At 42.0% G+C, this 12523-nt stretch overlaps 1 protein-coding gene across 1 annotated transcript in view; it reads right to left on the minus strand.

The window, feature by feature from the left end:
• LOC114662509 (ribose-phosphate pyrophosphokinase 2-like) overlaps window positions 1-12523 on the minus strand; it is a 48119-nt gene that overhangs the window by 15138 nt on the left and 20458 nt on the right. The window contains exon 4 of the mRNA XM_028816008.2: window positions 5004-5102. Within this exon, the coding sequence (XP_028671841.1) occupies window positions 5004-5102 (99 nt within the window). The remainder of the gene's footprint in view (window positions 1-5003; window positions 5103-12523) is intronic.

Genomic DNA, 12523 nt, shown 5'->3' on the forward strand with positions numbered 1-12523 from the left:
CTCTTCTTGTGAAAACTGAATTTAGTGCAGCTTACTGAAATAATTATCATGCAATGGCACTAATCTTGTTTTATATCGGAGTACTCCGCCTTCAACTTATGATTGACTGTGGTTTTATCTCGCAAATTTGATTTGAGTGGGCTAATTTATATATATGCCGATATCTGTCAGTCTGGCAGTTATACAGTTGGCATATTCAGTGTTATCATTTGCAATGCACCATCTATTGATAAATGTATTTTGTAATGGACTAAATAGTAATAAAATGCATTGCAGTTGCCCCAGTAGATGGAGCATAACAAACATTATTACTGCTATTGTGAATCATACAGCAAATGCCATATAATTGCATCAACAGACAAAATTACCCAATAACTTAATCAAAGGAAGTTTATATTGGAAAAGAAATTGGAAATGAAAAACAGTGATAGAGACACAACTAATCACATTTTAATCCATTAAACATGTAGCACATTCTCAATAATACAGCAGAATGAGAGCAGGAATAAATGACAAAACTCCGTTATCAGGTATAAAGAGGGCAAATTGGCCTCCATGAATCCGAGTTTGAGACCCCCACTGTCATAACCACAATGTGACTGCAATGGGATTAGTACTTCCTCTATCAGCCTTGTATTTCTATTCATTTCTCTTCAATACAAACTGATTTCTGTCCATCCAGTAGTCAATTGGACTGAGTAGTTGTGGCTCTTTAAGGCACTGTGTGGTGCTATAACGGTAAAAGGAAAAATAAACTTCAGTAGTACTTGGACATCAGAACAACTACAGTCCATGTATATCAACATGGGACGCTTCTCTGCTGCTAATATTCATATAAAAACATAAAGAATGATCTGCGGGACAAACTGTGCGACCTCAATCTGCTCCAAGAACCGAAAGGCTTGTGGTGGTGGACTGTGTGTTTATGTCAACACAGAATGGTGCAGTAACTCTGTGCTTGTTTCTAGCTACTGCTCACCGCTAGTGGAGTTTGTGATTGTTAAATGTACACCTTTTTATTTGCCTCGGGAATTCACCACCATCCACATAATCGAAGTTTATATACCTCCCAATGCTCATGCTAAGGAAGCGCTCTGGGAGCTGTACAGTGCCATCACAGACATACAGAACACACACACAGATGGACTGGTTATTGTCGCAGGAGATTTCAATCATGCAAATCTCAAGTCAGTGTTCCCTAAATTCCATCAGTTTGTGGATTTTGCAACGAAAGGGACGAACATGCTGGATTTTACTTATACACACATCCCTGCCGCATACAGGGCAGAGCCCTGCACAAACTTTGGAAACTCAGATCATATTTCTGTCATGTGAATTCCAGCATACAGACCGCTCATCAGACGCACCAAACCGGTTCTGAAGCAGGTGAGAACCTGGCCAGCAGAAACCATCTCTGCTCTTCAAGACTGTTTTGAGTGCACTGACTGGGACATGTTTAGAGAGGCTGCAACCAACAGGGACTGTATAAACTTGGAGGAGTATAGGAAGTGCGTGTGCTACTGAGGACCTGGGACTCTGCCTTCAGGGAAGGTGACGAAATCGCCCTGAGAACAGCGAGGGCCAAACTATACTGCACCATCAGAGCAGCAAAGTGCGCACATGCCCAGAGATTCCATGGACTTTTCCTACATGACAAAGACGCACGGAGCATGTGGAAAGGCATCCAGGCTATCACTAATTACAGGACAACACCACCTACCTGTGACAGTGATGCCTTCCTTCCAGATGTGCTGAATAACTTCTATGCATGGTTTGAAGCACAGAACAACGTGGTGATGAGGAAGACCATCTCTCCTCCTAGTGACCAGGCATTAAATCTGACTGTGGCCGATGTGAGAAATACTCTATGAAGAGTCAACCCACGGAAGGCTGCAGGACCAGACAATATTCCTGGCAGAGTACTAAGGGAATGTGCAGACTAGCTGGCAGACGTTTTTACGGACATCTTCAACATCTCCCTGAGCACAGCCATCGCTCCAACCTGCTCCAAAACCACGACCATAGTTCCCATGCCAAAAAAGTTGCAAGTGTCCAACCTCAATGACTACCGTCCCGTTGCACTCACATCCATCATTATGAAGTGCTTCGAGAAGCTTGTCATGAGGCACATCAAAACCCTGCGGCCCCCCTCACTGGATCCCCTGCAGTTTGCTTACTGCCGGAACCATTCAATAGTTGATGCAATAGCCACCACTCTCCATCTGGCTCTCGCTCATCTGGACAATAAGGATAAATACGTTTGAATGCTGTTTATCGACTTCAGCTCAGCATTCAACACAATCATTCCTCAGCAGCTGACGAAAAAGCTGAGCCTGCTGGGACTGAACACCTACCTCTGTAACTGGATTCTGGACTTCCTGACTGTGAGACCTCAGTCAGTCAGAATTGGAAACAACATCTCCAGAACCACCACACTGAGCACTGGAGCCCCTCAAGGCTGTGTGCTCAGTCCATTACTGTTCACATTACTGACTCATGACTGTGCAGTAACGCACAGCTCTAATCACATCATAAAATTTGCCGATGACACAACTCTGGTGGGTCTGATCAGCAACAACAATGAGTCAGCATACAGAGAGGAGGTGCAGCGGTTAATGGACTGGTCTAAAGCCAATAACCTGTCTCTGAATGTAGACAAAACAAAGGAGATGATTGTTGACTTTAAGAAGACTAAGAGTGACCATCTGCCACTGAACATTGACGGCTCAACTGTGGAGGTTGTCAATTGCACCAAATTCCTGGGTGTCCACCTGGCAGAGAACCTCACCTGGTCCCAAAACACCAGCTCTTTAGCCAAGAAAGTCCAGCAGTGGCTCTGCTTCTTGCATAGGCTGAGGAAAGCCCATCTTCCACCAACTATTCTAACAACATTCTACAGAGGAACCATAGAGAGAATCCTGAGCAACTGCATCACTGTCTGGTTTGGAAATTGCACAGTCAGGGATCGCAAAGCCCTACAACAGATAATGAAGACAGCTGAGAAGATCATCTGTGTCTCTCTTCCCTCCATCATGGACATTTACACCACATACTGTATCCACAAAGCCACCAGCATTGTGTATGATCCAACACACCCCTCATATTCACTGTTTACACTCTTTCCATTGGGAAAAAGGTACTGAAGCATTCAGGCCCTCACCACCAGAATGTGTAACAGTTTCTTCCCCCAAGCAGTCAGACTCCTGAACACTCATGAACCGGACTGATATCTGATATATGTGTTCTGTTCTGCAGTGTTGCACATGGTTGCACATGTTTGCACATTTGACTCACATGCACCTTGTTATATGTGTCTTTATGTTATGTGTCGTCGATTCTTCGTTGTCCTGTGTTTTATGTAGCACCATTGTCCTGGAGGAACATTGTTTTGTTTCACTGTATACTGTACTACCGTATATGAATGAAATGACAATAAATACTCTTGACTTGACTTGACTTGACTTGAAACGTATGTGTTTTTGGACATCTTGTGTCTGTCTGTCTGTGTTCGGGGGCTGAACTTAAACAGTTTTTTTCCAAGGTAGTTTGTGAAACTGTGTCATGGTAGCCAATGAATGAGCTATTACTAGGCAGGACTCCTGACCAATGATTGAGGGGGGAAGATCATCCTCATTTGAGCATGCTCCTCAGCTTTTAACACAAGGATTTTCTAGAAGTGGTTTATTTAACAATATTTTTACCAAAATACATGTATTTGTGATGTTGTTAGCATATCTGACATGTGGATTATAGTACAGGAGTAAACAGATTTTATTTCATGGTGGTTTTGATATTGGTTGCCGCTTGTTGAGTGTTGACCCACTTTTAAACATGTTGTGTCAGCAACTTTGTTATGTCAGTTCTCGATAAAAACATTTGTCTCGGCTATTACTGCAAACAATACCATGGTAAATAACAGATAAGAAAAAAGGTAATTTTTGGGAGGAGTGTTCCTTTAATGTTTGTGATGTGAAATCTATTGGAATGTATTTTGTACTGTACGTAGTAATACAATGCATTGCATTTTTCAATTCTGCTGATTGTGTACTGCCAACATCAACAATGCTGTTGAGAACCTTATACAAATGGCATCTATTAGAGGCAACGCACAAATTAACATTATACCTTAATAAAGGACAATTAAAATAGAAATCATATCATCAATACTGTGTGTTTTGTGTTTTGTCTGTGTGACAGCTACAATTAAAATAAGCCTGCTTCCAGATAAAACCAGTTTGGCTAAAATTCAAGGAAAATAACTTTCAAATTAGCATTTCGATCAAATTGTTAAGCATGTTTAAGTTATCAGTAATGTCAAATATGAATAAGGATAAGCTAAAAATCATTGCAGAGAGAGTATGTCAAGCATGACAAAATGAATATCCTGAACAGCAAAAGGCAAGATTAGAAAATGAAGATGCAGCAAAGTGTACAGGAAGCCCAAATGTAACTAATGAAGAATAATAATTACAATCTGCAGATGAACTTGAAACAAGGAAAATTCCCAGACCTGAAGCAGATGCTACAAAAAACAGAAACAAGGAAACAGTAAAACTGTACATCAGTATTCAGAACAATTACAATGGGATACCAATTATCAAATAGAAACCTCCAAATACAAATTCAATGAACAAATTTCAGTGACACTAAAAAATCTAGACAAATTTGCAGCAGTGAATGAAATGAGTTTCGACCATTACTGTGGCGTCATGTATCTCTGCTATAAATACTGCATGAACATTTGCAGATGACAAGACCATTGCGTTTCTGCACTTAGAATGCTGCTCTCAGGTATTTTTTAGAAAACAAATAAAAACCGGTGTGTGTACTTGTAGACATTCTGTACTTACAAGCACCACTTCCTTTTCTGGTATGGAACTATTACATCTAAGTACTATTGACTCAAGAATGAGCAAGTGGCAGTAAATGGCAATACACCCTTAACACATTTCCTTTAAAAAGTAAAATAGAATAAATTAATTGTTCAGTTTTTTTTATCTTACTTGGATCTGGGAGGCATGCAAATCCATAGTGATGATATGATCGGCTCCTGACACAGACAGCATATTGGCAACCAACTTAGCAGAGATGGGAGCTCTACTCTGAAACCCAAAAGCATACTGGTTACAACACTTGTGAATCAAGTCTACACTTCTCCAGATTGTATTTCTGGTAAACAAAAAAATCTTTCTAACGAAATGAATGCTAAAACATACCCCAGAAGCTGGTAGATTTACCATTCTTCCCTGCTTAAATTGTAACATATGCTACTGTAAGACTTGAAATACATTGAGTATTTCAGATTTAGCAGAAATTAACTTTTTTTAGTATTTTAAAATTAAATTACTTTTAAATTAAATTTTAGATTACCTCTACTCGGGCAGTGCAGCAACTCCACATGTATGGCTGGTTCCTGACACAGAACTTCAGTTCCCTATAGGGGTTTATTCTATGGGGAGTCAGCATTGCTCACCCATTTTACACCTTACTTTCTACCCACACTGCCAAAATATGTTAAGTTCAACTAATCACTCTAAAGTTGTTTTTTGTGTGTGTTTGAGTATATACTGTACATTGAGAGTGCCATGTAACAGACGGGTGTTAAATTCAGAATTGGTTCCTATCTTGTTCTCTCCAACTCTCTTTTCGAAAAAAAAAATGTATACATTGATGAACAGAAAGATATCTAGAATTACAGTCTGAAAGATGCTTAAATATTGGCTTGCTATATATTTCTTAGTACATACTTAAGTTGTAAAAGTTATTATGCTGATATAACTCATTGTCGTCATCATCAGACATTTTCATGGTTTATCCAGTTTGGCTGGTTGCCCATCAAATGTTTTGCCACCACTCTTCACTATCCTGGGCATTCTTTGGAATGAGGCCCATTCTTTACGTATTGTCTGGTACCACCTCCAATCCTATCTTCTTTGAAACATAATGCTGACCTCAACTCACATCATCACCCAATCATCTGCCACCTTTCATTCAACATGCTCAAATCACCTAAGTCGGTTTCTTATTTGCACAGCATCTGTTACCTCCACAATAAGTACAGTACTTCTCTTAGCTCAACGTCCATCCCATCATCATTCTACTGAATATTCTATTATTTCCAGCTCTGCTTCATGTTCAGCTTTCATTGGCCATGTCTCATTCCCTTAGAGCATATTATTGCTTGCACACCTTTCATAAAGTGTATCCCTCAATGCCAAACAGACCACTTAGAAGTTAGACTGTGTGCTAACTCCTGGAATTTCTTCTATACATCACATACCCTCACCATCACTTATTTGCCTGCACTTCTATCAGCATTTAATATGTCACCTAAGTAATAAAACCTGCCTAGTTTCTCCAAAACAAGATGTAGAAGAAGAATGTTCTCCTCAGCACCATGTATTTTGTGTGTTTAGTAAATTAGAATCTTTATAATAACTATTTTGTAACTTGCCAGTGAGAGACGCTTTGGCTTATGAACTAACAAAAATATGTTATTCCAGGGTTCAGGAGAAATAGTGTCCAGATGAATAAAATCTAAGCTGTTTCTTGTTTTTCCCTTTCTCAGAGTGAATGTTTCAGGGACAAGGTCACAAGGCTGCAGAACTGTACATGTAGTTTATGCAAAGGCGTCTCTCCTGTGCTTAGCTTCCAAAACACAGATAATGCTTAGCTCAACAGACATATTGTTTAACTTTACTGTTTTGATAAGGATGTTCTTTCTGTCTTATTAATCATGAGATGCTGAAGTATAAAAAACCCCTCCTGGCTTTTGATCAGGGTTCAATTGAGCTTTGCGGCAATAAGTTATACTCTTTTGAATCTCTACTTACTGTGACTCCAAATTAATAAACAGGAGAATTTAGAAACTATTATCTGTCTGCTTTTCAGTGTGCCTTTTTCGTCCACAGTTTTTGGCGCCCGAACGTGGGGCAGGAGACGGGCAGATGACTCCCTGGGCGGGTTCGTCCAAGTGGACCGATTTCCGCGGATCGAGGACCAGCTCCGGTAAAAGTTAGGACTGGCCAACCTTGGGCGTTTTCCTGCGTGGGGAATCGCTGACCTCCTCCTGACCAAAATGAAAAGCAACTGGATGGGATTTTTCCAGGCAGGCAGAAGGAGTCGCGGTGAGCAGATTCAGGGGATTCCCGTTGGTTTGACTGGTGTGCTGGAAGAAATAGAAGTATACGGGGAAAAGAAAAAAGAAAATAATAATAAAAGAGAATAAAAAAATAAAAGCATGCTGAAAGAATAGAGAATCATACCGTATCGACCTAGAAGGGTTTTAGGGATTCATAGAGAGTGACGGCACAGTGTGAATGCTAGTAAGTCATCCCTTAAGAATTCGAGTAGAAAGGACCGAGTGGCACGTTCCTATATTAAGAGGAATAGGGGTGAAAGGGGCAGTTAGAGTACGTGTAAAATTTGGAAGAGGGGAGGTTGATTTCCACTTGTCGACTGGTTGATTCCGGGGACGACAAGTGGGACGAGAAATAATCGGGGATTGAGTTGCTCTCTGTTGAAGGCCTGCCGCTTACTATGGGAAATTATAATGGCACGCCAGTCAAACAGGTCCCCCAGGGTCCTCAAAACCTAATGTTAGAAGGATTATTTTCAGAGAATCACCAGGCTCCTAGTACACCGTCGGGATTGAAAGGCGGGTCCCCTAAACAGTTAATAGAGAAGCAGACTGGGTTGGATTTTAAAAGGCATGTAAGAAGTGGAATAAGCAGAGGCGTAACAACCTGCTGGCTGCTGAAGTCAAAACACAAAAAAGACAAGGAAGAATTATTGCTAGCGTTGCAGAAAGTGAAGATAGAGACAGCGCCCAAGCCTGAAAGTAAAAGAAAGCAGACCGAAAAGAAAGACCCCCTATACCCCGTAATCTGTCCACCCCCTCCTTACCAAAACTCCCCCGCTTCCACCTCCTGCACCCTCTTCTCCAACAACACCCCTGTTAACAGACGAACCGTCTGGAGCAGGTTTTTACGATCAACAATATCATTATGACCCGTCCTCACATATTGACCCTGAGGAAGATAATTCAGATCATTCACAAGGTGCTACTGGGTTGCAATGGCAGAAATTAAAAGAGTCTCCCAGCGCACGAGCAGTCGGTGGACTGCAATTTGTGGAGCCGTTACAGCAGCTGGATAACATGTATAAAACAAATGCTGCACAGTGGACACAGGTGCTCCGTCGACAGCTGAGCACCACATGGGCAACTGTAAATCACGGTGATCATAACGGTGTCCCTTGGCGTTGGAATGAAGGTCCTTTCCTCGCCCAGTGAGAGCCTTTGAAAGGAGCCCTGGCAGAAAAAATATAAAAAAGGGCACAAACTGGTCACTAATTTCAGCTGGCTCACCGATTGCAAGATCTGATGGCTAATCACTCTGGGCTAGACAATACAAACGATAGAACTCATGCTGCAGTGCGTCCTTTCATCTCGGGACTGAGAAGTGACATTCAAAGCAAAGTCTGCACGTCCTCAAAAAGGCTGGAAGACCGCAACGTTCGAGGAAGACAAGCGTCATGCAGAGCATGCTGACAGTCAGACTAAATTAAAAGAGTCAGACACACAGACCAAACTTTTGGCTGCACAAATAAATTATTATACTGGAAGAACTGACCTGGCTAGGGGGAGAGGACGCGGAAAATTCTTTGGAGGTCGAGGGCGAGGGCACGGAAGAGGACGTGGGTTCCATTTATCAAGACCTAATAATCCTTTTGCTCAGATGCCTAACCCTTCGGAGCAGACGCCAGCGTCATATGCCTGCCGCTGCTGCGGTGAACTTGAACATTTTAGACGCAACTGCCCACACAAGCGCCTCCGTCACCCCCTCTCCCTGAGCCTAATGACATTCCTTGGTCCTAAGAATTATCAGGGACCCCAGCCACTTTTTCCAGTTTCCTTTGCTTACTCGTCATGCTGAAACTGATCTTTTATTGACTTTAATGGCAAAGAAACTGCCTTTGAAATGGGAACAGGAGCCACGCACTGAAGGAGTTTCCTGTGCAATTACAGCTCAGCATTAACAGTTTCATTATTGACTCGTTGCTTTCTGTTAAATCATTTGTGCCCTGTGAAACTGCTGGGATGGGATCTTATGACTTAAATTGTCAGTCTCAATTTTCTTTAACTGAACAAGGATTTTTGCTGCTCCATTCCTAAGCTCCTGTGCCACACTTCACACCCCAAGCCCTCTTTTACAGCCTGGACCCTGAACATCTCCCTGCACACCTTCCTCTTGAAAGCCCTTCATTCTTTCCCCTCATGCCTATTTTCCTCACTTACAAGTCCCGGACACCCTGCCTTATACTGCCCAGTATTTTCCCTACTGAAGTGGACACACCTTGGTTAGAATCTTTTCTTTCCTCCAGCACATGCCCTGAAACTTTGCACATTCCATGTATTTTTGTTGTCTACTAAAGCAGTTGCTTCAGTGCACCTCACATATTCACAAAGCGTTTTCTGTTTAGGAGATTCGGTTCCCCATGTTTCCTTAGCACTGTGGTCCCAAGGGAAAAATTGATTATGGAAGGATAGCACACTGAGCCACTGGTGATTTTCTCAAAATCTTCCTTCCACCCGTACCGTGTCCAGGATCCTCTGTCTCCAGAGGCAGAGGCTGGCATCGCCGCCGTACATTCTGATCTCGTGAGGCGAGGAGCAATTATTCCAATTACATACTCTCCAGTCAACTCCCCCATTTTTTTCCTGTAAAAAAGGCTGATGGGTCCTATGACAAGTTAACTCTGCGTTTTTTTTTCCTAGAACACCTATTGTTCCTAATCCTTCCACTATTCTTTCCACGATGCCCCCGTCCGACCGGTACTTCTCTGTTCTTGACCTTGCTAACGCTTTCTTTTCCATTTCCCGTGCACCCTGATTCTCAATTCTGGGTTGCTTTTACCTTTCAAAACCGCCGATGGACCTGGACCGTCATGCCTCAGGGATATACTGAAGCCCCTTGTGTTTATGGTTTTGGCCGGAAAAAGATAATAAATTGATACAGTATATAGATAAGAAAAAAGAATAAATAAATAAATAAACAACAAGTGCACATGATACTCAGAAAATTGCTATTCTTTTTAGGTGAAAATGGCCATAAAAAAGTGTCGAAGAAAGAAAAAAAAAAAACTGCAGTTACTTCAAGCTATCGTTAAATATTTAGGTCATGACTTTTCTTGCGATACAAGAGCTCTCTCTAGCGGCCGTTTAACCATCATTCAAAACCTTCCAAGACCGGTCACAAAACAACAGGTTAAGTCAGCATATTTCTCTGTGGCTGCATAGCTTTTGATGGGAATGTTTTCTTGTTGTGGAGTTGTGCTGTGTGTTTCCCGAGATGGATTATCTTTGTTTACAGTTGGCACTTGGGTCGCCACGGAAATTAGTGTTTCCTTGTTGTTGCTGACCCGGTTCCGCCTCGGACTTTTCCATGATCTGGAGGCTAGCATGTATGGCACCACGGTAAGATGAATTCCTTATTTACAAGTAGTACCAGCTTGCGAACTGAGAAGTTGTTTGCTTGTAAGTTTTTCAGGAGGAGCACAGCCTTTACAAAATCTAGCTAACACTGCCATCTGGCTGCATGCAGTGGTATAGCAGGCTGACAAGGCTCTATGTGATTAAAAAAAAAATAACTAAATAAATAAATAATAATAAAAATGCATTACTCTCACTGACTATATTCTCGTCCATTCACTGTGTTCGTGGACGAAAAAGGGGGGATTAATGAATGCAGTTTTAACGCAACCACATACAGACAAACAAAGTGCTCATGAGCCCCCTAACAGTAAAGGTACCTCACGCCGTTCATTTTATTTTAGTACAGGCTAAAACCTCACATCTCACAACTGCAAGAGCAATACACTATCAAAATGTACTCTATACTTTGTCCAATGTCACTGTTGAACGATGCTCTACCTTAAATCCAGCCACTCTTCTTCCAACTGAAGAAGACGGAGAGCCACATGACTGTCATGATGAAATAGCTAAAGTTGTAAAGCCTAGACCAGACCTACACGAAACACCGTTAGATATTGGAGAATTAATTTTTGTGGACGGATGTTCTTTGCGATTGGAAAATGGAACACCCTCGACCAGCTATGCAGTAGTGAAAGGTGGCCACCTGCTGGAAGCAAACCGAATTTCATCAAATTTAAGCGCGCAGGCAGCTGAATTGATAGCTATCACCCGAGCATGTCAGTTGTCCGAAGGGAAAATTATAACAATTTATACGGATTCCAGATATGCTTTTGGAGTCTGCCATGATCATGGAGCCTTATGGAAATTAAGAGGATTTAAGACCAGCGCTGGCAAACCGATCCAACATCAAAAACTGATTGAATCCCTCTTAATAGCTATAACTAAACCATCAAAGTTAGCGATCGTTAAATGTCAAGCTCACACAGGAAAACAAGATCCTGTCAGCAAAGGAAACGAATTAGCTGATCACTTTGCTAAACAGGCTGCATAAAATAACACACCAATCTCTTTATTCCAACAGAGAAATAACCAGGACCTTGATAATCAACTTGTTTCTTTACAGAGTGCAGCCACGGACAGAGAAAAAAGAAAATAGTCCAAAGAATGGTCCCTCTCTTATGGAGTCTGGACCCATAGGCAAACTAACAAACCTTTCCTCCCAAAGGCTTCTCTGCAGAGCAGTTCTGCAGGCGCTGTGCATTATGTCAAAAGTCTAATGTAGGAAAGGGCACCCAGGTAAGTCCAGGTAAGTCCCGCCGTTACACCTAATCCAATGGGTCCGTTTGAACACCTCCAAATGGATTTCATTGAACTAACTCCATCTAAAGCTTACCGTTATTGTCTAGTAATTGTTGATGTGTTCTCCCAATGGGTAGAATTTTTTTTTTTTCCTTCTAAACACGCTGATGCTAAAACTGTAGCCAAAGCTTTAATCAAAGAAATTATTCCTAGGTGGGGCATACCACAGAAATTGCAAACTGATAATGGCACCCTAAAATCTAAATTAGCAAAAAAAAAAAATCTGTGAGCAGACAAATTTATCCTGGCCAGACACTTTCCCTCTGGCCTTAATGAGATTGAGGGCAAGAACACACCGGCAATTAGGACTGTCGCCGTTTGAAATTCTGACCGGACACCCATGCCTGTGGGCATGGTTATGCGAAATTTTAACCTGCATACTGTGGACAATGATCTTCTCTCTTGTCTTACAGGTCTCCGAGATACTCTGAAAGAAGTCCACGAGCAGGTTAACCAGGCCTGGAGGACTAGTCTTCCATCTAAAGACACGCCGATTCCCTTAGGCACTTGGATCCTCGTCCATGACACTCGGAGGAAACATTGGCATCAGCCGAGGTGGAGAGGACTGTTCCAAGTTCTTCTGTCCACACCACATGCAGTGAAAATGGAAGGATTGCCCGCCTGGATTCACTCCTCACATTGCAAGAGATGGCACCCTTGATTGCTGTGCTACTATGCTTTCTTTTCCCTTGTCTACTGCCCTGGTCACCTTGACTTTCCTGTTAGGAA

The sequence above is a fragment of the Erpetoichthys calabaricus genome, chromosome 12, assembly GCF_900747795.2.
Source record: "Erpetoichthys calabaricus chromosome 12, fErpCal1.3, whole genome shotgun sequence".
NCBI lineage: Eukaryota > Metazoa > Chordata > Cladistia > Polypteriformes > Polypteridae > Erpetoichthys > Erpetoichthys calabaricus.